The 26,789-nt window shown below is 45.8% G+C and overlaps 1 protein-coding gene across 1 annotated transcript in view; it reads left to right on the plus strand.

The window, feature by feature from the left end:
• Window positions 1-26,789, plus strand: part of CLNK (cytokine dependent hematopoietic cell linker) — a 164,923-nt gene that overhangs the window by 98,173 nt on the left and 39,961 nt on the right. Inside the window, exons 6-11 of the mRNA XM_023253310.2 lie at window positions 2,672-2,816; window positions 4,007-4,113; window positions 9,754-9,799; window positions 24,018-24,043; window positions 24,257-24,276; window positions 25,291-25,401. Coding sequence (XP_023109078.2) covers window positions 2,672-2,816; window positions 4,007-4,113; window positions 9,754-9,799; window positions 24,018-24,043; window positions 24,257-24,276; window positions 25,291-25,401 — 455 coding nt within the window. The remainder of the gene's footprint in view (window positions 1-2,671; window positions 2,817-4,006; window positions 4,114-9,753; window positions 9,800-24,017; window positions 24,044-24,256; window positions 24,277-25,290; window positions 25,402-26,789) is intronic.

Below are 26,789 nucleotides of genomic sequence, written 5' to 3' on the forward strand. Positions count from 1 at the left end.
GGACATTGTCTTTACTTTTACCGAACTGCTTTGATAGAGCAATGACGGCAGAAGTCATACACTTGGAGGCTTGCGGCTGGTAAGCAACCAGAGAACTGGAATAATAAGAGATGGGATTCAAAACGCAAGCCTCTAGGGGCGCCTGAGTGGCTCAGTCTGTTGGCCATCGACTTCGGCTCAGGTCATGATCTTGAGGTTGTGAGTTCAAGCCCCGCGTCAGGCCCTGTGCTGACAGCTCAGAGCCTGGAGCCTGCTTCGGATTCTGTGTCTCCTTCTCTCTCCACTCCTTCCCTGTTTTCTCTCTCTCTCTCTCTCTCTCTCTCTCTCTCTCTCAAAAATAAGTAAACATTTAAAAAATCTTAAAAATATGTATAAATAAATAAAATGCAAGCTTCTAATTCCATGTCCGTCCACTATAATAAAACCACCCCCTGGATTGTTGTACTTATATAACAAAACAAAGTATATAAAGTGCCTAGCAAATATACAGCCCTCAACAAATGTTAGAGAGGGTTTAAGAGGGGAACTGGTGGCCTTGCTTTATCTCTGAATTTCTTCAATTGCCATTATTATATGGCAGTCACAGAAATATTTATAACTACTATTTATTTTTCTTAATTTTTAATGTTTATTTTTGAGAGAGAGACAGAGCACGAGAAGGGGAGGGGCAGAGAGAGAGAGAGAGAGAGAGAGAGAAGGAGACATAGAATCCGAAGCAGGCTCTAGGCTCCGAGCTGTCAGCACAGAGCCTGACGCGGGGCTCAAACCCACGAGCAGTGAGATCACAACCTGAGCCGAAGTCGACTGAGCCACCCAGGTGCCCCTATAACTACTATTTACTGAGTGAGTGCTGACCACCCAGCATTTTGCTCAAAATTTTACCTGCTTTGTCTCATTTAACTTCTAGTTGCCAAAGTCACTCTATAACTATGGGTACTTGTATTCGTGGGTGTGTAGAGAATCATCTCATTCAAACATAAATTTGAAGTGGCCTCTAACAAAGATGTCTCGGTCACTGGAGAAATTACAGTATCAATGAAAAATTTTAAATCATACTCAAGAAATAATTACACCCTAAATCTAGGTAAAATCTGTTATTTTATGTACCTGCTTAGTTAATAAGCCTATATGAAGAATCTACTATGTGCAAAAGAAAGAAAAAAAGAAAGAAAGATGAAAGAAAGAAAAAAAGAAAGAGAGAAAGAAGAAAAGAAAAGAAAGGAAAGGAAAAGAAAAGAAAGCCAGATATAGTTAAACTATAAAGCAGGAACTTTAAGTCTTTAATCTTTGACTACAAAGTAATTGGGAGTCCAGAGAAAGTTAGTGTGCTGCCCAAGTCACATAGTGTGGCAGAGATTGGCTGGGAAGAAAGGCTCTCTCCAGGGTAACAAAGGAACTTAAACTCAGGATCTGAGCCCAGGCTCCCACGGTTCGCCATGGCGCTAACTGGTTCAAAGGCAGAATCATGGGTGTGGCGACACAAGGAATGCCCCAGATTCTTCGCCCTTCATCTCGGGCTCAGAACGATTTGAATACCTGGCGCCAGGTTCCGGTGTGGATGTGCTCAAAGACCTAGCACTGCCCAGCGATGGCACCGAGGACCTGTGTGTGGCTTTCAGAAGCCACCATTCCCAGTTTCTATATATGTAAAAGAAAGATATAGGCTCTCACTTTTGAGGGCTGCGCTGGGGGCTGTGCATGAAAATCTCTCGTAACGGGACCTATTATTCATAGTCATAGCATTTGGAGTCTGAGTGGAACGAGGGATCTTACCGTATGAAAGACCACGGAGATTAGTGTCCGGGCTGAGACACAGCACAGTGCTGAATTCAGGTCCCAACACACAGGTGCAGATTCCAGAATTTCTTTGAGGACGATTACATCTCTTGCCAAGGGGTACCCCATCCTGCCATCCCCAGTGTTCAGACTCGGAGCTCATTACTACTGTGTAGAAATACAACTGAAACTTGTGTGTTGATCGTGTATCCTGACACCTTGCTGAATTGCTTATTGGCTCTAATAATTTTTTAGTGGGTTCCTTGGAATTTTCTACATACAAGATCATATCACCTGCAGGTAGATCCCTTTTCTGCTTGGAGGGGCTCGTGTGATTACCATCGGGCCACTCAGGTGCTTCAGGACAATCTTCCTATTTTAAAGACAGCTGGTTAGACATCTTTTTTTTTTTTTAATTTTTTTTTCAACGTTTTTATTTATATTTGGGACAGAGAGAGACAGAGCATGAACAGGGGAGGGGCAGAGAGAGAGGGAGACACAGAATCGGAAACAGGCTCCAGGCCCTGAGCCATCAGCCCAGAGCCTGATGCGGGGCTAGAACTCACGGACCGCGAGACCGTGACCTGGCTGAAGTCGGACGCTTAACCGATTGCGCCACCCAGGCGCCCCTGGTTAGACATCTTAATTGCACCCTCAGTGTCCCTTCACAGCAGCCCCCAGATTCTTTGATTGAATAACCAAGGATGGGAATATGTGAGGACATCTTCAGGATTCTGCCTACCCCGAGACTTTAACTGCCCCAGACCCCAGCCTCTGAAATGTTTCACCCCCAGCTCAGAGAATCTGTACCACTCCCCTCACTAGCACCGTAGCCTGCAACCTTTGTCACGACCGTACCTTCCCTTGACTTACTCAAATGTTCCCTCCTGAGTAGGAAAGAAAGTCTGCTACAACGGGCCTGGAGGGAGCAAAAGACCTCAGAGATGGCGACTATGAAGACCCAGAACTTCGTATGGAAGAGGCATGGCGAACGATAAAAATTTTACCAGCCAGGCCTATAAAGGAATCTGAATACGCAGGTAACATCTGGGGCCTAAAGTCCGAGAATGCACGTCCATGATGCGACGCGGCACAGTAATTAGAGCCGATTCTGAATGAAACAACCCTATGAAAATCCTGCCTCCGTGGCTTCCTAACTGTGGGACCTCGAGCGAGCCTATAGAAACCATTCTCTCTACCTGAAAGTAGTGTTCGTGGTAACACAACTTACCCTCCAAGCGTTCTTTCGAGTTCTCACCAGGGGCACAGAGTCAGAGCTCTATAGCTATCGGTTGTTATTATCAAGATGCTCTTTTTGAGTCCTGGGAACAATGGAGGAGCACAGCAGGGAGAGGGTGGACAGGCAGGGCCGTGGGCGGCATGGGAAGTGTTAACACAGAGCTTGCGTAATGAGCAGCAGCGAGAAAGGGAAGGGTTTTGAACTTGGTTGACTCGTTTTGCAGGTAGCCAGCGTAGACGTAGCACCAGGACCTAGCAGCAGAGCTCAGCTTTTTAAGAGTAAGGAAGACATAATTTCCCATCCACGCTTGCGCCTTTCTAACTGGGGCACCCCGGGCGGCCTTCGCAAGCTCTCTGAATCGTGGATATAGCGCAGGGCTGTAAGGGAAAAGAGGAAGCACTTGTGATTTCTGAGGGCCCGGCCCACGGAAAAGAGTCTACAGAAGCTCCTCTGGAAAGAACCACCTTGGAAATAGCGATGAAACCCCTTTTTTTTCATCCACTCAACAAGCGATTACTGAGTGCGTATCTGCAGGGTGCAGTTACCGTGTTAGGAAGGATCACGCGACACAAAGACAAAGCATGATCCACACTCTCAGGAAGGTCACAGCCTAGAGGCAGATGCAGAAAGACCAACAGATAAATATGAAAGGGTGAGGTGTATAATATAGAAAGGAGAAACGAGGGGTGGGTGTTGGTGGGTGGGATCCAGGAAGATTTGCGAAGGTCATGACACACCACAGAGCTCGAAGGGAGAGCAGGAGTTTCCAGGGGCTGAGAGAGTGAAGGGTGTTCAAGTCCAGACTCTGGACTTTGGACCACACCCTCCTCCTCCTCAGGCTTCGGCCTCCTAATCTACCCAGTGGAAGAACTTCTTTCCTCATGCCTAGGTCGTAGGCATTCAACACGTTTGTCGATGCGCACGTATTTTGTAAATTGCGATGTGCTGAATCTACGTAGGGTATGACTTTGAATTTTTCTCTTTTCACAGATACACGCTATTTCAAGGATATGATGGACACTCCCTTTTCCTTGGACGCCCAGCCCTCCGTCCCCACGGAGGGCCAACACTGCCACACACGGATGGGGCTGGAAGAAGTGAGTAAAGGCTTGACTGTGTGAACCAAACGTGGGCAGGGCAATTCCTGGCAGCCAGGGGCGTCCCCGTCGCTCGTTCCCAAGGCATCTTGAGAGGTGATGAGCAAAGCGAGCTCAGTGAGGTACAGGGGAACCGGCTCGGATGCCTGCTGAGATCATGGTCCTGGGGAATGAGCACCAAGAAGGGAGGAGAACTTGCACCTGGGAAGGTTTTCTGTGAGGCGTCAGGGTGAGGAATTTTCACAGGCATCGCTCGTCCCCTGATGCTGGTCCCCTTTTCCAGAAGCAGAGTTTGAAATCAGATCTTGTTAATAATAATATATCATTTTGCCCAGATTGCAGGCCTGATGTTGCCTGCTGGTAAGTGAGCGGTAAGAAGTAAGTCAAACATCTCTGAGCCCCTTTGTGACCTCGTGCACTAAACAGGAATAAAAATCCCTGCTGTGCTTTACTTCAAAAATCTGTTTGGAAACCACAAACAAGAAATCCATGAAAAAAAAAATCCTGTAAATACAAATGCTCTACACACATATATAGAATTTCATTTTTATTATTTTTTTATTAAAAATTTTTTAATGTTTATTTCTGAGACAGAGAGAGACAGAACATGAGTGGGGGAGGGGCAGAGAGAGAGGGAGACACAGAATCCAAAGCAGGCTCCAGGCTCCGAGCTGTCAGCACAGAGCCAGACGTGGAGCTCGAACTCACCAACCGTGAGATCATGACCTGAGCTGAAGTCAGTCACTCAACCGACTGAGCCACCCAGGCGCCCCTAGAATTTCATTTTTAATAATGCTTTTGCTAATGCTTCTTTCCTTAATGCAGAAATGCATAAAATACGAATGAATCACCCATGGAGTTGCAGGGCAATCAGTCATGGCACCGTGCTAGATTTCATGTCCGTATTCTCTGGGCAGATATATTCCATGCAAGAGAGTCCCTGCGTAGAATATCTGCCTTTTTTCCTTTTCCTATCAAGTTCTGGTTATAAAATAATTTCCCATGTGATAATCAAGTATTAACAGCATAATCTTTTGAGATATATCATACCCCATTATGGGATTTTTAATTATTGTACTTAACCATTGAGTGAAAACATTTTAAAGGCTTTGGTACACGTGATGAAATTTCTTTCCTGAAAAATGGCTTCAACGGACCCTCCCAAAAGCCCGATATGAGAATGTGCACCTCACAGGACTCCCACCAAAACTGGCTATTACTTTACTAATCATATTTTAAAGGGACTTCAGTGTTCTGTTCTTTTTTCATTTGTGCCACGTTTATTAGTGAATGCGAGCATGCTTTTAAATATTTATGGCGCATTCTTCCTTGTGCATTATTTGTTCACACTGTCTATCTATTTAACTTGAGGGCTTCTGTTAATATTGATAAGCAAAGGAAAGTACAAATATTACCACGCCATGCCATTTACCCAGAGCACATCCAGTAGACTTTGGGAGAGCAAGAGGAGGGATGAAATATTGAACACTTCTGCCTTACACAGGCACAAAGCTGAATTTTAATCATTCATTCAACAAATTCATTCAAGAAATATCTGTTGTGTGTCTGCCACGGACCAGACACAGTGATAACCTCTGGTATGCATTGGTAAATAACCAAAGCCCTGCGCTCATGAAACTTACATACTGGTGGGAGGAGACTGGTAATAAACAAATAAACAAATAATAGGCAATATGTTAAGTAATAGTGCTTTGAAAAAAAAAAACGATTAAAGCAGGGTAAGGGTAGTCAAGGAAGGTGTTCCCGAACAGAGACAAGAATGAATGAATGACACTTAATCCTTAAAATGCCCTTGCAAGGTGAGCATTCTAAGCCCCATTCTATCAGCTCCAACTTTTATGAGCTCTTTGCGCCTCTTACCCTCTCGGAGCATTTATTATCTTAGCTATAAAATCTCATCACTATTACGATAGTCCATACAGAGCACAGTGTCTAGCATGAAGCTGTCAGTCACTAGATACCAGCTCCTTGAGGTACAGGAAACATTTTGGCCCCAGCATCTGACACAGTACCATTTTGTAAGAGGATCCCAAGAGATATTGGTTACATGGAGGAAAATGAATGCACAAATGGATCCTCAATCTTTTGACGGGAATCTTGAAATAGGAGTAGCCGTTTCATAAACAAAGAGACCCAGGCTGGACTTCTGTGCACATGGAACCCCTTTTTCAGCCTGGTCTTCAAAGTCCTCAGGTGAATATTTGCTGCTATCGGCAAGATCTGCCACTGGGGCAGCCGCAAAGGGGCAGTTTGACAGGGAGGAAGACGTTTCAGGCACAAAGCACCTTCAGAGAACAGTAAGAATTTTAGAGCAACTGGACCAAGGGCTGACGACACAGATTCTGGTCTGGTTATGAAAGAATGGAGAATGTTCACATAAAAAGCTGAGCTTCCCTTTCCCCCCGAAAATCACTGATACGTTCCCCTTTATATGTAAGTATGCCTTGATGAGAAGAAAAAATTTGTAAGATAATTCTCGTGGGAGTTTTTAAACCCACTATGCCAGAATTTGAGGTTCCATTCTTATTACCGCGTACTTCCTTCATAATATCTTGGTAGCTTTCTGTTACAATACAGATTTCTTCCTTTAGCTACATCACTTCGCAAGTGGAGCTATCATCTCCACATATCGAGTCAAGCAAAAGCATGTGAGGGAAAGGATACGGGAGATCAGCACACTTGACCGGGGCGGGGGGGGAGGGGGTTGTCTTATAAATTAAGTCAAGACTTGGCCTCAGTTCAGATAAGGAGGGAATTTTACTTCTATAATCAATGCTTGAGTAATCACGTTTTTATGAGAAGCAGATTACATTTTTCATTATAGCCTCATTCTCAAGAATTAATTCTTACTAGTTCTGCACATTTATGTTAAGATGAAACTATCTGTGAAAGGGATCTTCAATAATCCTGACAGAGGCCAGTTCCTAGCTACAACTGTCTTAAACCACTAAGCCGCTGCTCATGCTTCCATTTATTGAGCATTTGCTGTGTACCAAGCACTGTGTTCAACAATGGGGATGCATGACCAGTGCTCACCATCTAATGGGGGAGGCAGTGGCCCAAACTGGCAGTTCCAACATTCCCAACGTAATGTCAAATGCTAAGACCGAGGTGAGTGTGGTTCAAAGAATCCACAACACTTAGCCCAGCTAGAGGCTTTTGAGAAGCCTTCTGGAGGAAGCAACGCACAGCAGTATTTGACATATTGCATGGTCATCAGTGGTTCTCATCAGGGACCATTTTGCCCCTTAGGGAACACCAGGCAGTGTCCAGGGACAGGTAGGTTGTCCAGACGGGAGGAATGCTATTGACATCTAATGGTAGAGAACAGGGATCTGCTAAGCATCCTACATTACATAGGAATTACCCACAGCGAGGAATTATCCAGCGCCAACTCTCAATGGTGCTGAAGTTGGGAAATCCGTGTTATAATTAAACCTGTGATATAATACGTTATAATATGTTGTGAACTCAGACCTATGTGCATGGATGAGTCCTTTAGAACCTTTATTCCTCTTTTTCCCTCATAATCTAGCATTGATGCAGGTTTATAGTAGGCACTAATACATATTTATCTGATAGGAAAATGGGAGTAGCCCCTAGGGAGGGGCAGAAAATATTCCTGGCCCTGGAATCCTATACTAATTCCATCAGAGGGCACTCACTGATGGGGGAGATGCAAGGCAAAGAAACTGTCTCATGCAAAGTGGATCGAAATGTCCAAAGACACAAAATTAATTTGGCCACCAAAGGGAGAAAGTGCAGGAATACTAAGGAAGCCCCATCCCTAAGACCAGAAGCACGCAGGGCCACCTAAGCCAGAGGCAACAGAGAACCTCTCCCATACCCATGACCTGGCTAGCAATGGCAAGTGGGCAAAAGTATTGAGAGACCCCCTCTGTAAGGCAGGCACGCAGGGGAGATTGAAAGCTGAGGGTGCAACTCAGCTGAAAAACCCACTCAGCACCTGAGCCGCCACAGGGTGACCCTGAAGAAATAGGAAGCTTATGGATGATGGAGTGAAGGAGGCCATATCAATAGCAAAATCCAAATGACACTCAGCTCTTACTACACTGGCCAGCAGAAGAACCACTTTCCAGGCATATACTGTGGTTCAGCGTTGCACGGAGGAAAAGTAGACATTGAATACCAGAGGGTAAGAAGTAACAGGGGATTCAATGAGCCTTCCCCCACCCCATCCACCTTGGCTACCTCAACTTGATGCCAAAAGAAAGTAACACTAAGACCCTGTATTAGTCAGGTTCCTCTAGAAACAGAGGACATAGTAGACAGATGATGATGATGATGATGATGATAGATGATAGATGATAGATAGCAATAGATATAGATACATGATAGATAGATGGATAGATAGATGATAAATAGATGATAGAAAGATATAGATAGATATAGATAGATGATAGATAGATAATAGATGATAGAAAGGTAGAGATAGATAGAGATAGATAGATAGATGATAGATAGATAATAGACAAAGACTAGACATAAAGTAGTGATTATGGAAGCTTAGTCCCATTATCTGCCTTCTGAAAGATAGAGCTCCAGAAAAGCCAGTGGTATAAGTTCTAGTCTGAGTTCAAGGCCTGAGAACCAAGAGAACCAATGATGTAAATATCAGTCTAGGGCAGAAGACCAATATCTCAGCTCAACCCTCAGGTACAAAGACAAAATTCTCCTTCCTTCTGCCTTTTTATTCTATCCAGGCCCCAACTGATTAACTGATGCACACCCACATTGGGCAGGGCGATCTGCCGTAGTCTGCTGACTCAAATGGTAATCTTATCCGGAAACACCTTCACAGACACACCCGGAAATGCTGTTTAACCAGTTATCTGGGCACCCTGTGGCCCTGTCAAGTTGCCACATATTATTAACCATCACAGACCCCACTACTGACCTGGGCTTCAAGGCTTTCAAAACACTGGGCATAATTATATTTTCATTTTTCCCTTCCTCACCCTGATGTCTAGCAGTTGTACAGCCCTTAATGGTTCACCAAAGCCTTTAAAATTTTTAATAATGAAAGCTAACAACTATTTAAATATCTTTGAAAAGCTAACAATTATTAAGCTTTTATTGGTGCCATCTTCTGTTCCGGGCACATCGCATGGGGTGTCTCACGTAATCGTCCCATCCTCGTCAGGTATCAGTACTTTCGTTACCTTAATTTCACAGATGAGGAAACTGAGGCTCAGAAGGTCAAGTGACTTGCCACGTCCTCACAGCCAGCATATGATGAAGGTGAAATCCCAGTACGGACATCCACACAAAGCCACGCTCACATCTGCTTGCTTGATCCCTTTCATAATATGGCTAATGCCTTTCCACAGCTTCACGGCAATAAGAGGCAGGGTTGGATCTCAAACCCAAGTATTTTTAGGCCAGATACCACCTGAGGCCACTACACTGGTCACGGGCACAGCGGCACACATATTTACACGTATTTACATGTATTACCCTATACATATGGTGATCTCTAAGAATGGTGAATCCAGGAACTTATGCCTTGACCCTATGGGAATCTACACATCTGGCAACACATTAGATGTTCTCTTAGCCACAACTGAAGAGATAATGGTGCCATGTTGCCTTCTACAGGTGAACAAACAAATTTCCAAGGATTCCAGAAGCCAACACGTTAAAGGTAAGGTCAAGTCACGAAGTTTGAAACACAAGCATATTTCTTTGCTCCCAAGTTCCTCTTGCATTTTGCTGGTGGTCACAGGTTAGCTTCAACAACGTGATCTATCAGACCATCCTTCATGAAATAACTAATTTCAGAAAGACCCTCACCCACCTGACGCCTTTTTACCGCCATACCTGATTGATGAAGAAATTGATTGTGAAAATTCATATTCCGTGGTTGTGCGGTCTCAGGAAGGAATTGCCTTGAAACATATGGGTTGCATTAAATATATAACTAAGTTATTTCTCCAAGCATATCCCCAGTAAAATCACAAGCTAGAAATCTAATTTTAAAACGTTGATTAATTCATATGAAAACAGATTTTAAAGCTTTAGGCAAAGCAACTCAATTTGGAGATGAAGATACAGGTAGGAAGCTGAAAGGAAATAATCAATTTCAGCAGTGCCGGAAGCACACGTGGAGGACAGCCAAAGAAATTTAATTGGATCATACACATTATAGCTTCTCTCATCATTTTCCCTATGCCTCTATCTTCTTTCACAATGTCCAACTGGGAACGAAGACAATTCCATGATTTACACTTCCCAGGACTTGAGAGGTACCAAACTCATCTTTTGTGTGTCTAATGCTATATTCTCTAACATGTTATTAATATCACAGTTTCTTTCATGGGAAGGTGTAACAGTTAGGGTCCCAACAGGAAACAGATGGCACACCCAAATGAGGATAACTGAAGTAAGTGTATTTACAAAGGAACTATTTACTGAGGTGCGTGGGGTATAGGGATGATGTGGGAACTGGGGCTAATCGCAGAGGCATTGTCACCATCCCTAGGCCCAGAGGGATGAGAGGACAGTTACAGAATAACAGAAGAAGAACGCTACCTTGAGAGGAGCAGTGACCATCAGCTGAGGGACACCACCGGCCCAACTGAGCCTCGTGGGAGGGAACTTAAAGGAACACATGCCCAACCTCCCTCTCCCTGAATTCCTGTGGGGACTTCCCAACGGCTGAACCCAACCAGAAAGAGAGGGCAGGGCAGCCGACATGTGATCAATGCTGGTTGGTCCCCAAGGATGGAGGTGAAGTGGGCAGGATAGAGAAGGAAGAGGGTGGATGGCCACAGAGAAAATACCCACAACAGGAAGCGTGGGGAAAGGAGTGACTGAAGTAGCAAAAACACAGGCTCTGCCACTCCCTTGCTGTGTGGCCTTAAGTAAGTCACCTAACCTTTCTGGGTCTTACTACCCTCCTCTTTGAAATGTGAAGCGGGCAGAAGTTTCATGACCATCCAATTCAGTAGCATTAACGGAGGCGGGAAACAATAGCTGTTCCCTAGTCCTTCTCTCCTCTCCATCCCGCACAGCCTGACAGACCCCTTTTGGTCCTACACTCCCACAACATCGGAGCTTCCACATCAGTGCCTCCTTAGTCCTTAAAAACGTCGGGACCTTCAACGTGCACAGCACTTGATTCAGAGCTCTTCTCCTTGAACTGATGTATTTCGGTCCCTAGAGACAGCAGGCGAATTGTGCGGACCAAGTATTTTCACACCTCTTGACAGAGAAAGGGACCAGAGCACACAGGGCTCCCGGATCAGACCGTAATCATTTGCTATACAAACGTTCCACATCGCACTAGAACCTTCATAGGCGTTACTGAGAAATGAGTCCTGGGGAGTGAGCAAAGAAATGGACCTCAAAATTCCTTTCTTGGTTACAGTTCACTAGAGACATCCAACTTCACTTCTGTGATGGCAGAACCCTCTTTGGCCATTATTCCAAACATCAACACGCTTTGAATCTCCATTGCGACAAGTGGGTTGCGGGGAGCATTTGTCCCCATGCCACCAAGCAGTTCTCAGGCACCCGTGGGGTCTCTGACTCAACCCAAGAGTCACCACCACCCAGAGGCAGCATCAGATTCCACAAGTTAGGGGCTCGGGCCTGCGAGACCACCCCGACTTCAGATGCCAGTCACAAGCCCAGGTTGTCACCTATGTTCCTCACAGACCAGCAATAGACTGGAGGTTCCGATGACCCCCCCCCTTCTTAAGTTGCATTAATTTGCTAGAGAGGCTCATGGAACTCAGAGCAACATTTTACTCAGTAGATTACAGTCTGTAATAAAGGGACATGAGTCAGTGACAGCCAGATAAAAGACTTGCACAGGATACGACATGTGGGAGGGCATGTGGTGCTGCCATGGGTTTACCTCCAACCCAAGGTTCTCCGAACCCCATCCCTTTCGGTTTTTTATGGGGGAATTCATGACATTGGCATGATTGACCAATCACTAGGCATTGGTGAGTGAACTCAGACTCAATCTCCTCCCCCCTTCCTGCGGTGGGTGTGGGAGGTACTGAAAGTTCCAGCCCTCAAGTCACATCGTGGGCTACCCGCTGGAACCATCTTCGGGGGCAGTCCAAGAGTCACCTCCTTAACATAAGGGAAGAAACGTTACTAGAGTTCTCAGAACTTAGGAAATTCCAAGGGATTTATGCGCTCTGTGCCAGAATCCTGGGGACAAGGACCAAATACATATTTCTAATGATAATATCATAATACTGCGGGGTGCATGGTGGCTCAGTTGGTTGAGGGTCTGACTCTTGATTTTGGCTCAGGTTGATTTGGGCTCAGGTCGTGACCTCATAGTTTGTGACATGGTGTCCCGCATTGGACTCCACCCGACGGTTTTGAGCCTGCTTGGGATTCGCTCTCTCTCCCTCTCTCTCTGCCCCTCCCCAGAGCTTGTGCAGGCACTCTCTTTCTCTCTCTCAAACAAACGTTTTTATTTTTTCTTTTTTAACATTTATTTATTTTTGAGAGACAGAGAGAGACAGAGCGTGAGCAGAGGAGGGGCAGAGAGAGAGGGAGACACAGAATCGGAAGCAGGCTCCAGGCTCTGAGCTGTCAGCACAGAGCCGGATGCGGGGCTCGAACCCACGAACCGTGAGATCATGACCTGAGCTGAAGTCGGACGCTTAACCGACTGAGCCACCCAGGCGCCCCTCAAACAAACGTTTTTTTTTTTTTTTTTTAAATCACACTATTGCAACCACCCATGCATATATTTATCTATACTTGGCCTGAGCTCACAAAGATATTGGGGGGTAGTTAACAAAAACTTACATAGTAAAAAAGAATTTAATAAAAATAAAATCCTAGGGAAAAATCTAGGTAGTCTATAACGCGAAGATAAAGATAAAATCCAGGAGGCACCTGGGTGGCCCAATTGGTTGAGCGTCCATCTTTGGCTCAGGTCATGATCTCCCAGTTCATGGGTTCGAGCCCCACATCAGGCTCTCTGTCGTCAGCACAGAGCCGGCTTCAGATCCTCTGTCCCTTTCTCTCTCTGCGCCTCCCCCCTCAAGCACTCTCTCTCTCTCTCTGTCTCTCTCTCTCTCTTTCTCTCTCAAAAATTGAAAAAAAAGATAAAATTCAGTATCCTCAGATACACATCACAGCATTCTATTAAAATTAAACCACCGGCTTGCCTCTCACCTTTCTGGGAGTCTAAGCAAAAAAGGGGATCATGCTTCTTTATGTGATATTAATTGCCCACGATAGAAAAGCAAACTAATTTCTAAGAAAACACAATAAGGACATCACTTTCAGAGTTATGTCAGTGCTGTCAATTTTATAGGGAAAGTAGGCTGACTTACGGGGACCGTGGCTGCAAAAATAGGACAAATTTTGGAAAGGAGACCCCCGCGTAGACTGCACACTGGACGTCAGGGAAAGCAGAGCTCCCAGACTTGAGGCGTATAGGGACAAGGGGGGACATTCCGTGGAAAACTTCTCCAGGTAGAGTTATTCCCTTCACACCCTCTTTCCTTCACGTCCCTAATGGATGGCTCTCCACTACCACACCGAGCTCTACGGAACCATACCCAAAAACGCCCAGAGGGATGAAATTAATGTGAATGCCCCCCAGTTTTAGGATCAGACACCTTGCTGGAGAATGCTTGAATGATTTATGTGTTTGTTACAAAATTCTGTGTCTTTGATGCAAACACACTCTCAGATAATTTATTCATTCTCACAAAATGTCATAGAAAAAACATATCGGGTGGTTCAGCAATGACAGAATTTTATGGTGATATTTTTCATCAAGTTGAGCAGTTATAGATTTATGTTAATGTACATCTCATGTCATTTTTCTTGCAATCGTATTCTGACATTATCTGGAAACTGTCAGATTTCAAGACCTTATCTTCCCTGAAGCTTGGATTTTTTTTTTCATTCCTAAAAATGGGTAAAAGTTTATTTGGGGGCAAGTCTTTTATAGTATCTAGTAGGATAGCTTGTTTCTGATGAAGCATTAGCACTCGCCATGAATCCAGGAGAAAACATCTTCTTTTCTGAGTAGGATGGCTATAATGTTCGAATACAGTGTGGTTTAGCTTCTTAATGCCGAGAATAAAGGACATTAAAGTGAATTTCTCTTTGCCTCAGACGTGAGCCAAGCACAGACTGTAAACCAATTTTCTTTGAGGTGACAAGCATACCATATGCAAGAATGAATTCGAAACGAAATACAATAAGCTATCCAAGAAAAGAAAGAGAATTATTCACAGGTGACTGCACTTGTATATCCATAAACACGAGCTTGGTCGCAAAGAAGCAAAATGGAATTCCAAATAATGCCATCAGAAGACCTTTCTTCTCGTTTGCTTTTAGAGGAATTTAGAGGCCAACGAAATTAGAATCAGAGATGAGTTTAGAGTTAATCTGGTTCAACTCCCATTTTTTTTTATTTTTCAAAAAAAATTTTTTAATGTTTATTTTTGAGAGAGAGACAGAGTGTGAGCAGGGGAGGGGGAGAGAGAGAGAGGGAGACACGGAATCCGAAGCAGGCGCCAGGCTCCCAGCTGTCAGCACAGAGCCCGACGCGGGGTTCAAACTCACAGGTGACGAGTCGGAAGCTCAAACGACTGAGCCACTCAAGCAATCCTCAACACCCGAATTTTAGACAAGGAAGTCTAGCAAGAGAGGTAGCTTGGTCAAGGTCAGAGAGGTCAGAGTCCAGACCAGAACCCAGGGTTTTGTCAACTATGGCAATGTTTTCAGGATTTTGCTGTATTTGCTAGTATCCAAACCCCATTCTGCAAACACCCCCTCCTGTTCGGTTTTATCCCACTCATCCAAACTAGGCAAGGTTTAGTACTGGACACGAATTGATGGGCGATACTGCCCCCTAGTGGCAGAACACGGCAACACAAACCATGGCCAAAATGATGGAATTTGGCGTCCTGTAGATCGTATTTTTAACAACAATAACAAGCCGTAGGCCAGAGAGAGGATCAGAAATAAATTTAAGATTATTCTCCTATCGTTTTAGATTTAAATTTATTTCAGACACAACCCATGGATCAAAAGCAACGGAAGCATTGATTGATTCGATGCTCAGTTCACGGTTGATATTATAAATTTGTTACAAATGTTATAAATCTTATAAAAATCCCTCAGTAATGGGACTACAGAGAAGTGTTTTATCTCCCCATCACACACAGAAAATAATAAGGTTCGGAGGAAAGGAAGGGCAGCTGATAAGTGTTTGTTTTAACAAATACAGTTTTCTGAGAGAGAAATATAAGGTAGCCACAAATAAAGGAATTGAAAACAAGGGCGTCACAACACTGTGTGTAAACTGCCACAGTAGAAGGTCACTTTGTTTAAAATTACTTGTTCCAGGGCACTGAATAGCATAAGACCTCAGACCATGAGGAGCCCAACAGTCTGGTGCAGCCAACACTAAGTCTTCTGGGAACTCAACAGAGCGCATACTTAATTCTGCCCCGGGGGGAAGAATCGTGTCTCCAGGGAGCAAGGGACACTGGACGGAGGAGGGAGACAGAGACCTCAGGGCAAATTAAACGTGATTTTTGATGCTCAGAAGTAGCTGAAACGTGGTTGCCTAAATGTGGGTCCTGGGGACACAGAGCCCTGGATTCCCATCCTAATCGTTTTCCAAATAAGAAAACTCCAAGGAACTTAACCTCTCCACGTTCTTCCCCATTTCTATAAAACGGAGGAAATGCCAGCTACATCATAAGACATCTGTCTGTTTGAAAGGTGAGAACCAGGGAAAAATCTAGAGCACAGGCATTGACCCGCGGTGGACCCTCCGCAAAGGGCTACTGCACCGAACAGATTCGCAGGGTTCTGGGCTCCCTCTGACTCCGCCTTTCTTCCTGGGTGTCTTCCTGACCCTAAGCTAAAACCATTTCATGCTGCATCCAGGCTCGTGTTTAGCCTACAAAATAAATATCGTAGATGAATACAAAAACAGGCTAGTCTCCTCAATCACAGAGATCAAAGTTTATTAAATCACACACATAGCACCGTGCTGGGCACATAGTGGATGTATAGTCAATATTTATTAAGTTTAAAATTTAGCCCATTTTTATAGGGCATTAAATCAGCATTGCCAGGTGTCACTGGACCACAGAGCTGTCAGCACAGAAAGGAGCCTGTGACCCTCAGTTGCAACGCTCCCACCAGGTGGGGGCTTATGGAGAGGCGAGTCGAGAGTCCTGGCTTGCTTGCTTCTGGCCCCATCTCTCTCTCTGCTTCTAAATTTTGTTTTTTTAATGTTTATTTATTTTTGAGAGAGAGAGAGACAAAGCATGGGGGGGGGGAGGGGAGGGACAGAGAGAGAGGGAGACACAGAATCAGAAGCAGGCTCCAGGCTCTGAGCTGTCAGCACAGACCTGACGCAGGGCTCAAACCCACTAACCGCGAGATCATGACCTGAGCCAAAGTCGGACGCCCAACCGACTGAGCCACCCAGGTGCTCCTCTCTCTGTTTCTAAATCTCAGCAAATGACAGTCCCTCCCTGGGCCTCAATATCCCATCGGTAGAATTAGCAGAACACAATGGTCTCTAGCATTTTGTGAATCTATGGGTGTTGTTAATACACATAAACCCACCCACCCCCGCTGCCCACCTCATCCCCTGAAGACTTAATCCCCCACATGCCCTGTCTGACGTCCCTCCCTCCATTCCCTGAGACCCCCAGGTCAGCAGAGAAGACCTCTCTCCAGGCCTGTTTTGGCAAGGTGCTTCTATCCCACATCCACCACCAACCCCAACATGCAGTTGTCAAAACCCACATTCAAGGGCCTGTTGATGCACATGCTCTTAAAAATTGTCCTTTCTGGTCTCATTTGAGCAGTTGTTAAAGAAGTTACATCCCTCTCGTATCGGCGGTTTTGCCAACCTTAATGTCTCCCTGCCCAGCCCAGAGAATGGTGTCAGCAATTTGCTATTAGAACTAATTTCTGAACGTTTTCAACGAACTTGGAGAGGTGTCTCAAACAGGCCTTGTCAAACACGCATTAGCCACTTGGATCACAAGTTGCTTCTTCAGGCTCTTCCATAATTAATCACCAGGACTTGCAATCCTAATGGTTCACGCTCATGTATCATAAGACTCCTAGACATAATAAGTACTGTGACTGAGGCCAGGTTTCATCCAGTTTTGCCCAGAGCCTATTTCTCTAATGACAGAACGTTACACTCCTGGTCTATTTCCGAAGCGTTGATCTTCATGATCATATTTCATAGAGAAAGGGGATAAATGCTATCTATTTGACACAAGTCGAATGGCAGCTAAGTGAAAAACAAGCATTATTTTATCTAATAATAAAAGAATGGTTACTTTTATTATGGTAATTCTGACCACATCCAAGGAACTCTGCTTCATGAGCTGCGTTCTACAGACACGGAACCCGAGGCCCACAGCATTTGAATAATTTGCCCAAGGTCACTCAGTAAGTGGCAGAGGAGGGATTAGATCCCAACCTGAATGATTTCAAAGGTACCGTTTGTTGCCACGCTGTTGTGTCATTGTCCCTTACATCAAGAAACACATTCTTGGGGGGGCGCCTGGGTGGCTCAGTCGGTTGAGCGTCCAACTTCAGCTCAGGCCAGGATCTCACGGTCCATGAGTTCGAGCCCCGTTTCAGGCTCCCTGCTGTCAGCACGGAGCCTGTTTTGGATCGTCCGTCTCCCTCTCGCTCTCTGCACCTCCCCCACTCCTGTGCTCACTCTCTCTCTCCCTCTCAAAAATAAGTAAACAGAAAAATCAAAACCATAAACCTCTCCTAGAAGATAACACAGGAGAAAACCTGTATAGTGATGCCTTTCTAGGTACAACACCAAAGGCGTGACGCATGAAAGAAATCACTGACGAGCCGGACATCTTGAAAATCACAAACTTCTGCTCTAGGAAAAACAGTATCCAGAGAAGAAGGAGAGGAGTCACAGAGAGAAGATATCTGCAAAAGACCCACCTGGTAAGGGGCTGTTGTCCAAAATACACAAAGAGCTCGGAAAACTCAACAAGAAGAAAACCAACAGTCCGATTAAAAAAAAAAATGGGCCACAGACCTCAACATCACGTCACCAAAGAAGATACACAGACGGCGAAGAAGCGTATGGAAAGATGTTGCACATCAGACCTCGTCGGGGGAATACAAATGCAAACAGCAAGGATGCCCACTATGCACTCTACGGTAAGCGTGGCCCAAACCCAGAACACGGACACACCAAATGCTGACGGGGACGTGGAACCAAACGAGCTCTCAAATATTGCTGGTGAACAGGCAAAATGGCACGGCCACTTGGAAGACAGTTTGGCAGCCTCTGATACAATTGAAGCGTACCTTAAATAATTCATTTTGTGATAATGGCGGTGTGTAACAACTGCATTGCAAAATTCCCGAAAACGCTGGTACGGGCTGCTCCAAGGCACCCCAGGCAGGTCTTGTGATTCTTCCCCAGGATGCTTTGCTCTGATTTCACAGAACCCTGCAACGTTGACCGTTTCTCCACGATTGCTCCCTAATAGATGACGGAGGTAGCAGTCAAAGCCGGTCCATCAGATTCCGCGGCCGTGCTGTGCTCCCCTCACCACGTCACCTCCGAAGCAACAGTAAGTTTTGCAGCGGAAGTGAAATCTATCTCGTTGCAGACCTAGGAGCAAATGAGGACACTCTCCGGGCAGATGCTGCTAGTTACCCATATGGCCACCAGATGGCGAGCACTGCAGCCTCCTCCCCGCGAAACCCACTGTATTGAATTTCAAGAAGGGAAGGACCTTGGAGAGAACAACCGAGTCTTCTTGGGAGACAGGGAGCTTTTCCTGGCATTGGAAAATATTTCCTAGCATTGGAGAAGATCTGTGTACTTCCTAAGGAGAACCAACTGCTCTTTCCCCTCTAATTTTCCATCGCACAATAATGCTTGTAACTGGGTTTGCATTAAAAGCCACGTGCTTGAAGCGCATTACCCCCACTCATTCCACACACGAATCCCAGGGAAGTGGGAGGAGCCACCTCTCGCTTTTCCAGATGAGGAGGCGCAGCCTCTCCTCGGTCCATTGGCTCGTTGCATAAATATTTATCGAGCACCTGCCGCGATGCTGCCCAGAGTAAGCAGCAGGATCAATATTCAAACTCCAGAAACCCAGCTCCCACATCTCACCTTCTTCCCTTATCCCAAATGCTTGGGTTGTTATCACTTTGTTAAATAACCCTCCCCCCCCCCAAACGAAGCTGGTTGGATTTTATGAATTATCAGGAAAGCCGCATCACCGGGTGACGTAGCACTTTGCTGATTTGATGCAGGTTTCTCGCTTGTAGAATCCCTGAAATTCGCTCTCACCCGCTGGTTTGCAAGGATCCAGTTATCTAAGCAACGAACAAGTGAAGCTTGACTGTGTAGACGATTACTAACTAATAGGCATGTTTGATATGGTCGAGATCTCCGCTGCTGTTACCGCTGATGCCTTATACAAAAGTTTTGAAGTGGGGGGCGGGGGGGGAAACTAAGGGATGCCGGAGAAAATGTGATATGATAAGAAGACACAGGACACATGAACAGTGCATACAAAAGAGGTGCTGTGTTTAAGACAAAGCTCTTACCACAGCCTACATGATGGCAGGTGATCTGGGCACTCCCCCACCTCTGCAGTCACCACTCACACTCTACCTCCCTCTTGTGCTCATCTCACCACAGGGCCTTTGCACTTGCTGTTTCCTATGTCGGGAAACTCTTGCCCGCACAGTCATGTGATGCGCTTCCTTACTTTCCTCGGGCCTCTGTTTCCTCATCACCTAACCAGAGAGGCTTTCGGGGATCTGTTTTTAAAAAGGTCACCCCATACCCTATCTCTTTTGCGTGACACATGGGGAGCCCTTCATGCTCCTGCTGTCTCCATGCCCCTGCTTTCCCCCCTCACTCTGTCACGTTTCTTTGAAGCACTTTGTCATCACCTGTCATTGTCATCATGTACTTTTGCTTATTTGTTTTCTATCTTCTGCCACTGAAGTGTAAGTTACATGGGAGTAACAACTTTTATTCTGGCATTATATTCCCCAACACCTGCATCAATAAATATATCAAAAATGAATCCATGCTGGACAAATACTATGTGTTTAATAACAGGCAATGAGTAAGAGGAGAATAGGTGTCCTTTACAAAGCCCATGGACACTGAAGCAAATGGGATAGATACCTCTGAAACGATAAATGGACAGTTTCTACTGAATCCCAGATACTCTGTCTCTTTAGCGAATTTTTTTTCCAGTAAATTGAATTGATCCCCCGAAGATATAGTGATGGCTGTGAAGAAAGGCCTCTTAGGAAGCCAACATCCAGCTTATAGGCAAAGACAATAAGAACAGCGAAGATGGTCCACCAGCGAGCTCCAAAAGCAAAGCCAATGCGCCATAAAGCGAGGGGAAGTTAATCTTACGTTTTAAAAAAAAAATTTTCTTTAACGTTTATTTATTTTTGAGACAGAGAGAGACAGAGCATGAACGGGAGAGGGTCAGAGAGAGGGAGACACAGAATCTGAAACAGGCTCCAGGCTCCAAGCTATCAGCACAGAGCCTGACGCGGGGCTCGAACTCAAGGACGTGAGATCGTGACCTGAGCTGAAGTCGGCCGCTTAACCGACTGAGCCACCCAGGTGCCCCAATCTTACATTTTTTGGCTTGGCGCCTTAAGAGGGCATCATGTGGTCCAAGCTTTTTGGAAACATCACTGAAATAGCCAAAGATCGAACATTAACCAGATTGCTGCTGTTGTTGAAATCCGTCCTGGATCCTATTTTGTTTTTATGATGCCAAAACATCGATGATTCCTGTTTGCCATCCGTGTTTGAATTTGTGCAGAGAAATCTAGTCTATCTCTTTAAAAAGTATTTTCCCAACACAAAAATAAGATACAAAGACTAATAATTAGGCCCAATTGAGTAATTCTTTTAGACCTGGAGGAGCCCTATGAAATCATCCAGACAAGCATTTGTTGTGTTGTGTTCTTCTGGGCCAGCTGGACCTTTCCCCAAAAGAAATCTGGAAGGAGATCAAAATGGAGCCCCCTGTGACGTGGGACATGGGAGGAGGAGCCAGAAACCAGTCCCCCAGCCCTCCGAACTCCCCAGGAGGAGCTGAGGGTGCCCTTCCGAGCCTGGTTAAAAACCACTCATCCAGTCCGGCTTCACTGTCTCACACACAAGGAAACAAAGCTCAGTGAGAACAGTAATCCACCGAGGTTGAAGTCACCTATGACAGGAGCCACACTTTCCCGTCAGTTCCTCCCAGTGCCATATAAACAACATCTCTGACGTCACCCCCATTTTTACAGATCAGTAAACGTTGCTTTCTCAAGGAGGCTTTTTTGACATGCCAGACTTAAGTCTCCCATGTTTCCCTTTAATACCATGACCTCTCTGAGATTCTCATCCCATTTTCAATACTGTTTTCTTTTTAAGTTTATGTATTTATTTTGAGAGACAGAGAAAGAGCGCCAGTAGGGGGAGGGAAAGAGAGAGAAAATCCCAAGCAGGCTCCATGCTGTCAGCCTGGAACCCAATATGGGGCTCGATCTCAAGAACCATGAGATCACGACCTCAGCCAAAATCGAGAGTTGGTCGCTTGGGGCACCTGGGTGGCTCTGTAGGCTAAGCATCAAACTCTCGATCGTGGCTCAGGTCATGATCTCACAGTTTGTGAGATCGAGCCCCGCATCACCCTCCTGCTGACAATGTGGAGCCTGCTTGGGATTCTCTCTCTCCCTTTTTCTCTCCCCCTCCCCCCCCAAAAATAAATAAACTTAAAAAAAAAAAAGAGTCCTTTAACCAACTGGGCCACCAGGTGCCCCTAATAGTGTTTTCAATCCACATCTACCCTCTTAAGTATAAACTCTATGGCAACAGGGACAGGGTCTCATCCTCCTCGTTACATCCCCAGAGCCTAGAACTTGGTCTGTGAGCCAGACAAGCATAAGCACCTTCAAGGGAAGGGCCGTGCTGTCTTCTTAGCCCTAGTGCCTACTACGCTGAGCTCGAGGTAGCAGCAGCTCAGTGATTCTCTTGGACTTGAACTGCATTGTGGAACTAAAACTACCTGGAAGTCTGGAAAAGCTATCCCAGGCTTCATTCAGACTTTCCTAGGTTGGGGGTGGTCTTGAGCAACTGTCCTTACTTTTGTCCACAATAAAAGTTGGATTTTGGAGCCTGAGGAAACCCTGCCATCTGGAAGATTCTATGATGCTATTTTCCTCTGCTCAGAAATGTCCAGTGAAGGTGTTAGGCAGGCATTTGAAATAATAAAATAACTATATAGTTATATAAGAATGTTAATTCTTTTTTTTTTTTAATGTTTATTGTTGAGAGAGAGCGCTCTAGCAGGGGAAGGGCAGAGAGAGAGGGGGAGACACAGAATCCGAAGCAGGTTCCAGGTTCTGAGCTATCCACACAGAGCCCCATGTGGGGCTTGAACCCACGAACGGTGAGATCACGACCTGAGCCGAAGTCGGACGCTTAACCGACTGAACCACCCAAGCGCCCCTATGAATGTTAATTCTAATCAAGAATTAGTGGTTAAGGGGCACCGGGGTGGCTCAGTCAGTTAAGCATCCAACTCTTGATTTCTGCTCAGGTCATGATCTCAAGGTTTGTGAGTTCCAGCCCTGCCTCACGCTCTGCTTTGGTAGCCTGCTTGGGATTCTCTCTCCCTCTCTCTGCCTCTCTCTCTCTTTCTCTCAAAAAAGAAAAAAAGAATTCGTGGTTAAGAGGGGATCTTGTGAGTCATGCCACATACAATGAACTCTTTACCATTTACAGGATGACTGAAGGGTAACTTCCCAGGCCCTGTCTTTTCACTTCTAGAACAAAGGCAGGGATTGAAAGAGATCACAAAGATATTTAGCCTGGTGCTGGTACCTAATAAGACCTCAACAGACCTGAATTGACATTATCATCGAGATTATTCGTTTATTTATTTTTTTTATGATGCTTATATATTTTTTTATTTTCAATTTAGGGAAGTTTTTTTTTAATTTTTAATATTAAATATAATTTATTGTCAAATTGGTTTCCATACGACACCCAGTGCTCATCCCAACAGGTGCGCTCCTCCCTGCCCATCACCCCCCTCTCCCCTCTCCCCCACCCTCCATCAACCCTCAGTTTGTTCTCAGTCCTTAAGAGTCTCTTATGGTTTGGCTCCCACCCTCTCTGTTTGTAACTATTTTTCCCCCTCCCCCTCCCGCATGGTCTTCTATTAAGTTTCTCAAGATCCACATATGAGTGAAAACATATGGTATCTGTCTTTCTCTGCCTGACTTATTTCACTTAGCAAAATACCCTCCAGTTGCATCCACGTTGCTACAAAAGGCCAGATTTCATTCTTTCTCGTTGCCAAGCAGTATTCCATTGTGTATATAAACCACAATTTCTTTATCCATTCATCACCTGATGGACATTTAGGCTCTTTCCATAATTTGGCTATTGTTGAAAGTGCTGCTATAAACGTTGGGGTAGAAGTGCCTCTATGCATCAGCACTCCTGTATCCCTTGGGTAAATTCCTAGCAGTGCTATCACTGGGTCATAGGGTAGATCTACTTTTAATTTTTTGAGGAACCTCCACACTGTTTTCCACAGTGGCTGCACCAGTTTGCATTCCCACAAACAGTTCAAGAGGGTTCCTGTTTCTCCACATCCTCTCCAGCATCTATAGTCTCCTGATTTGTTCATTTGAGTCACTCTGACCGGGCGTGAGGTGGTATCTCAGTGCGACTTTGATTTGTATTTCCCTGATGAGGAGTGCCGATTCCAATGGGAATGATTTCCACTTAAGCATACATAAAACAAGCTTGACGGCATTTCCATAAACTCACTGCTCTTCCTCTTCTGTTTTAGGAGACAGACCCGCAAAGGAAAGCAAGGTAAGCGACATCGTTAAAACATGTTTGTCACCCACTCTGTATTTTAGAAGCATAGGAAGGTAGACAACGTAAAGGCTTAGCTATCACTTGAAAAATATAACCCAGAAGTTTGGTTGGGATTTTTAACTTCTGTTTGTAAACCCCCCGAATCGTTAACCATTAGTTCTGCTCAACGGACAATAAATTTAATTTCTGATTCTCTTTCCTTTGCAGACTCCTTTCCCACCTCCTCGGTAAGACACCTGACATAGAAATTGTATTTTGCTAGACACTTAAGTGATTAGTTCCAGAATTTGAAAAGCTCTAGACTTTTGAAAACAAAAAGAAAAGAAAAAAAGAAAAGAAAAGAAAAGCACCACAAACAAGTTGGCTTGGAAAAATGAATATGAGCTGGTCTGAATGAGCCTTCACCCATCCGTTTAACCGTCCGCTCACTCCCAGCCCTCTGTTCCATATCCGGGCACACATCAGTTCTCGGTGAACCCACTGCTCTGTGCTCTCCCACTTCTCCCCTCCTTTCAGCACAGAAATCCCCCAGATGGTACTTACACTCGGAAATGCGTTCCCGGAACTTACAAGGTGTGGTACATATTTGGGCATGTACGTGCAGTTTTCTATATCGTATATACAGAAACACAGCTATCATTTTATTACACATACCCATGAAGGCGAGAACAACAGCCTCGACTTCTCAGACTCCGGGTGAGTCGGCCGCTCTGCTGTTCCCCATGGGCCCCAGGAGGACACAGAGCGTACCACCCCTTGCTGGTCACCTCTCGTGGCTTCTCTCTCTGCCACACTAGCGGGACGTGACTTGAGCCAAGGACTGGGTCTCTGCTGTCTGTATCTCCAGACTCTGCCAACAGCGCCCGGTACGCTTTATAAGTGAGTGAGTGAGCTGTTCGCTGACCTTCAGACATGTTCCTGTTTCTTTGGGGAGTTTCCAGAGCTCACGTCTTCCAGCCTCCCTAGAACTCGGCGTATTGAGAAACCTATGACACCCTGCAGAAGGTTCCATCCCACCCTTTGGGAAACAGAACCAGACGGACGAGCACACAGCAGGGAGGGGGCTCTAGGCTCATTAGGAGAATGACTACAGTTTTCTGACAACCGGGGCTCCCCGAAATGGATCGGGGCGCCCCACAACTGACCTCTGGGCCAAAGCTGGGGACACGGAGGGCAGGGCTGTCTGGAGAGCCACCTGTGCAACAAACCTGATCACATTCTCACTGTGACTCTTCCCTCAGGCCACCTGGCATTCTTCCGAAGAAGTACCAGCCCCTGCCGCCCCAGCCGGAGAGCAGCTGGTCACCCCTCCCTCAGAGGCTCGCCTTTCCCGACGTCCAGAGAGAACCCAGGTGACAGGTTTGAGGTTGTTGCTGGTGAAATGCCCAGGGAGGCTGGGGGGCAGGGGAGGGCGACAAGGACAACCAGCCACCCCTGCCAACAGGCTCCCTGCTCCTGTGCCTCGAGTTGCCAAAGATGCCTTGAGGGAAAAGAGTCTTAGAAGGCTGCAGTCCGATTCTATAACAGAAAACACATCTTCTTTGTAAGAAAATGAGTTATTGCCCCAAAGGCTCACTTGAGACCTGAACTAGTCATTAAAGAAAGTGTTAAGTGCCAGAACAGAATCAGGACTTTTTATGTAAAATCCAAAAAGGGGTTCAGACTCTCTGCAGACCAATACCGGCCCCCAGCTTCTCACCACCGAGGCGGAAGGAATATAACCCACTTGTCAAAAGCATTATTGCCGTTAGGACAAATAATTAAAAAGCCACCTCTCTGGTATTATCAGCTGACGACAGAGCCCCCCTCCCAAATGTGCGGGACCTTTGACAGCCAGCGACAATCCCGAAATGCTAGCAACTGTGAATGGACTTCTTTTTTCCCCCCCAAGAGACTTGGAATTTCCAAAACTGCCTTGTTTTAGAAGACAGAACAGAGATTAGCGTTTTTCTCTTGTTCCTACATGGAATGAACGATGCTTCCTTACTGCAAGCTTGAATCAGCAGGTTGGGGCCCGCGGCATCAGTCAGTTAAATCTTCATAGATACAGAAATTCAAAATATCAGGCACATTTTGAGCTTCTCTGGAAAACCCAGTCGTCACTGGTTCTGATGGGGAACATTCAAGAACCTAAAATGCCCATTTCCGCCTCAGTTTTCTGGTGAACGTGTCTTCATCTGTTCATCCTTTGCAGCGTCCTGAGACCATCCGTTCTCCATTCCCTTCCTCCTCCCCCGTGCAAGTTCCCCCCCCCACCCCCCCGTAGGCTTCTCTACCTGCCGAGCAGCATGGGCAGGGCCACAAGCTCTCAGGAGTCCATTCCAACTGCCCCAGTGGAAATTCAGTCTCTCCTTCTTCTGCACTGGCAGATTTGGGGCAATGGTTCTCAACCGGAGGTGACTTTGCCCCCAGGGGAACCAACAATGTCCAGAGACGTTATTTTGTTGTGACGAGTTGGGCAGTGGGGATGCTCCTGGCATCTGGTGGGTAGAGGCCAGGGAGCCCTCTAAACACCCCACGGTGTACAGGACAGCCCCCCACCCCCAACAAAGAATAATAACCCCTGAAAAGTCAAGAGTGCAAAGGTCGGGAAACTGCTTTAAGGCACACACTAACCTTCGCCCAGCCCCAGCGGTTCTCGGCGGTCAAGTGAGAATAACAGTAGCCCCTACCACCCACATCGTGGGCCAACATGAGAATTACACATGATTCATGCCAAGCGCTCAACTGTGCCCGCCCA

This window comes from Felis catus, chromosome B1 (assembly GCF_018350175.1).
Source record: "Felis catus isolate Fca126 chromosome B1, F.catus_Fca126_mat1.0, whole genome shotgun sequence".
Taxonomy (NCBI): domain Eukaryota; kingdom Metazoa; phylum Chordata; class Mammalia; order Carnivora; family Felidae; genus Felis; species Felis catus.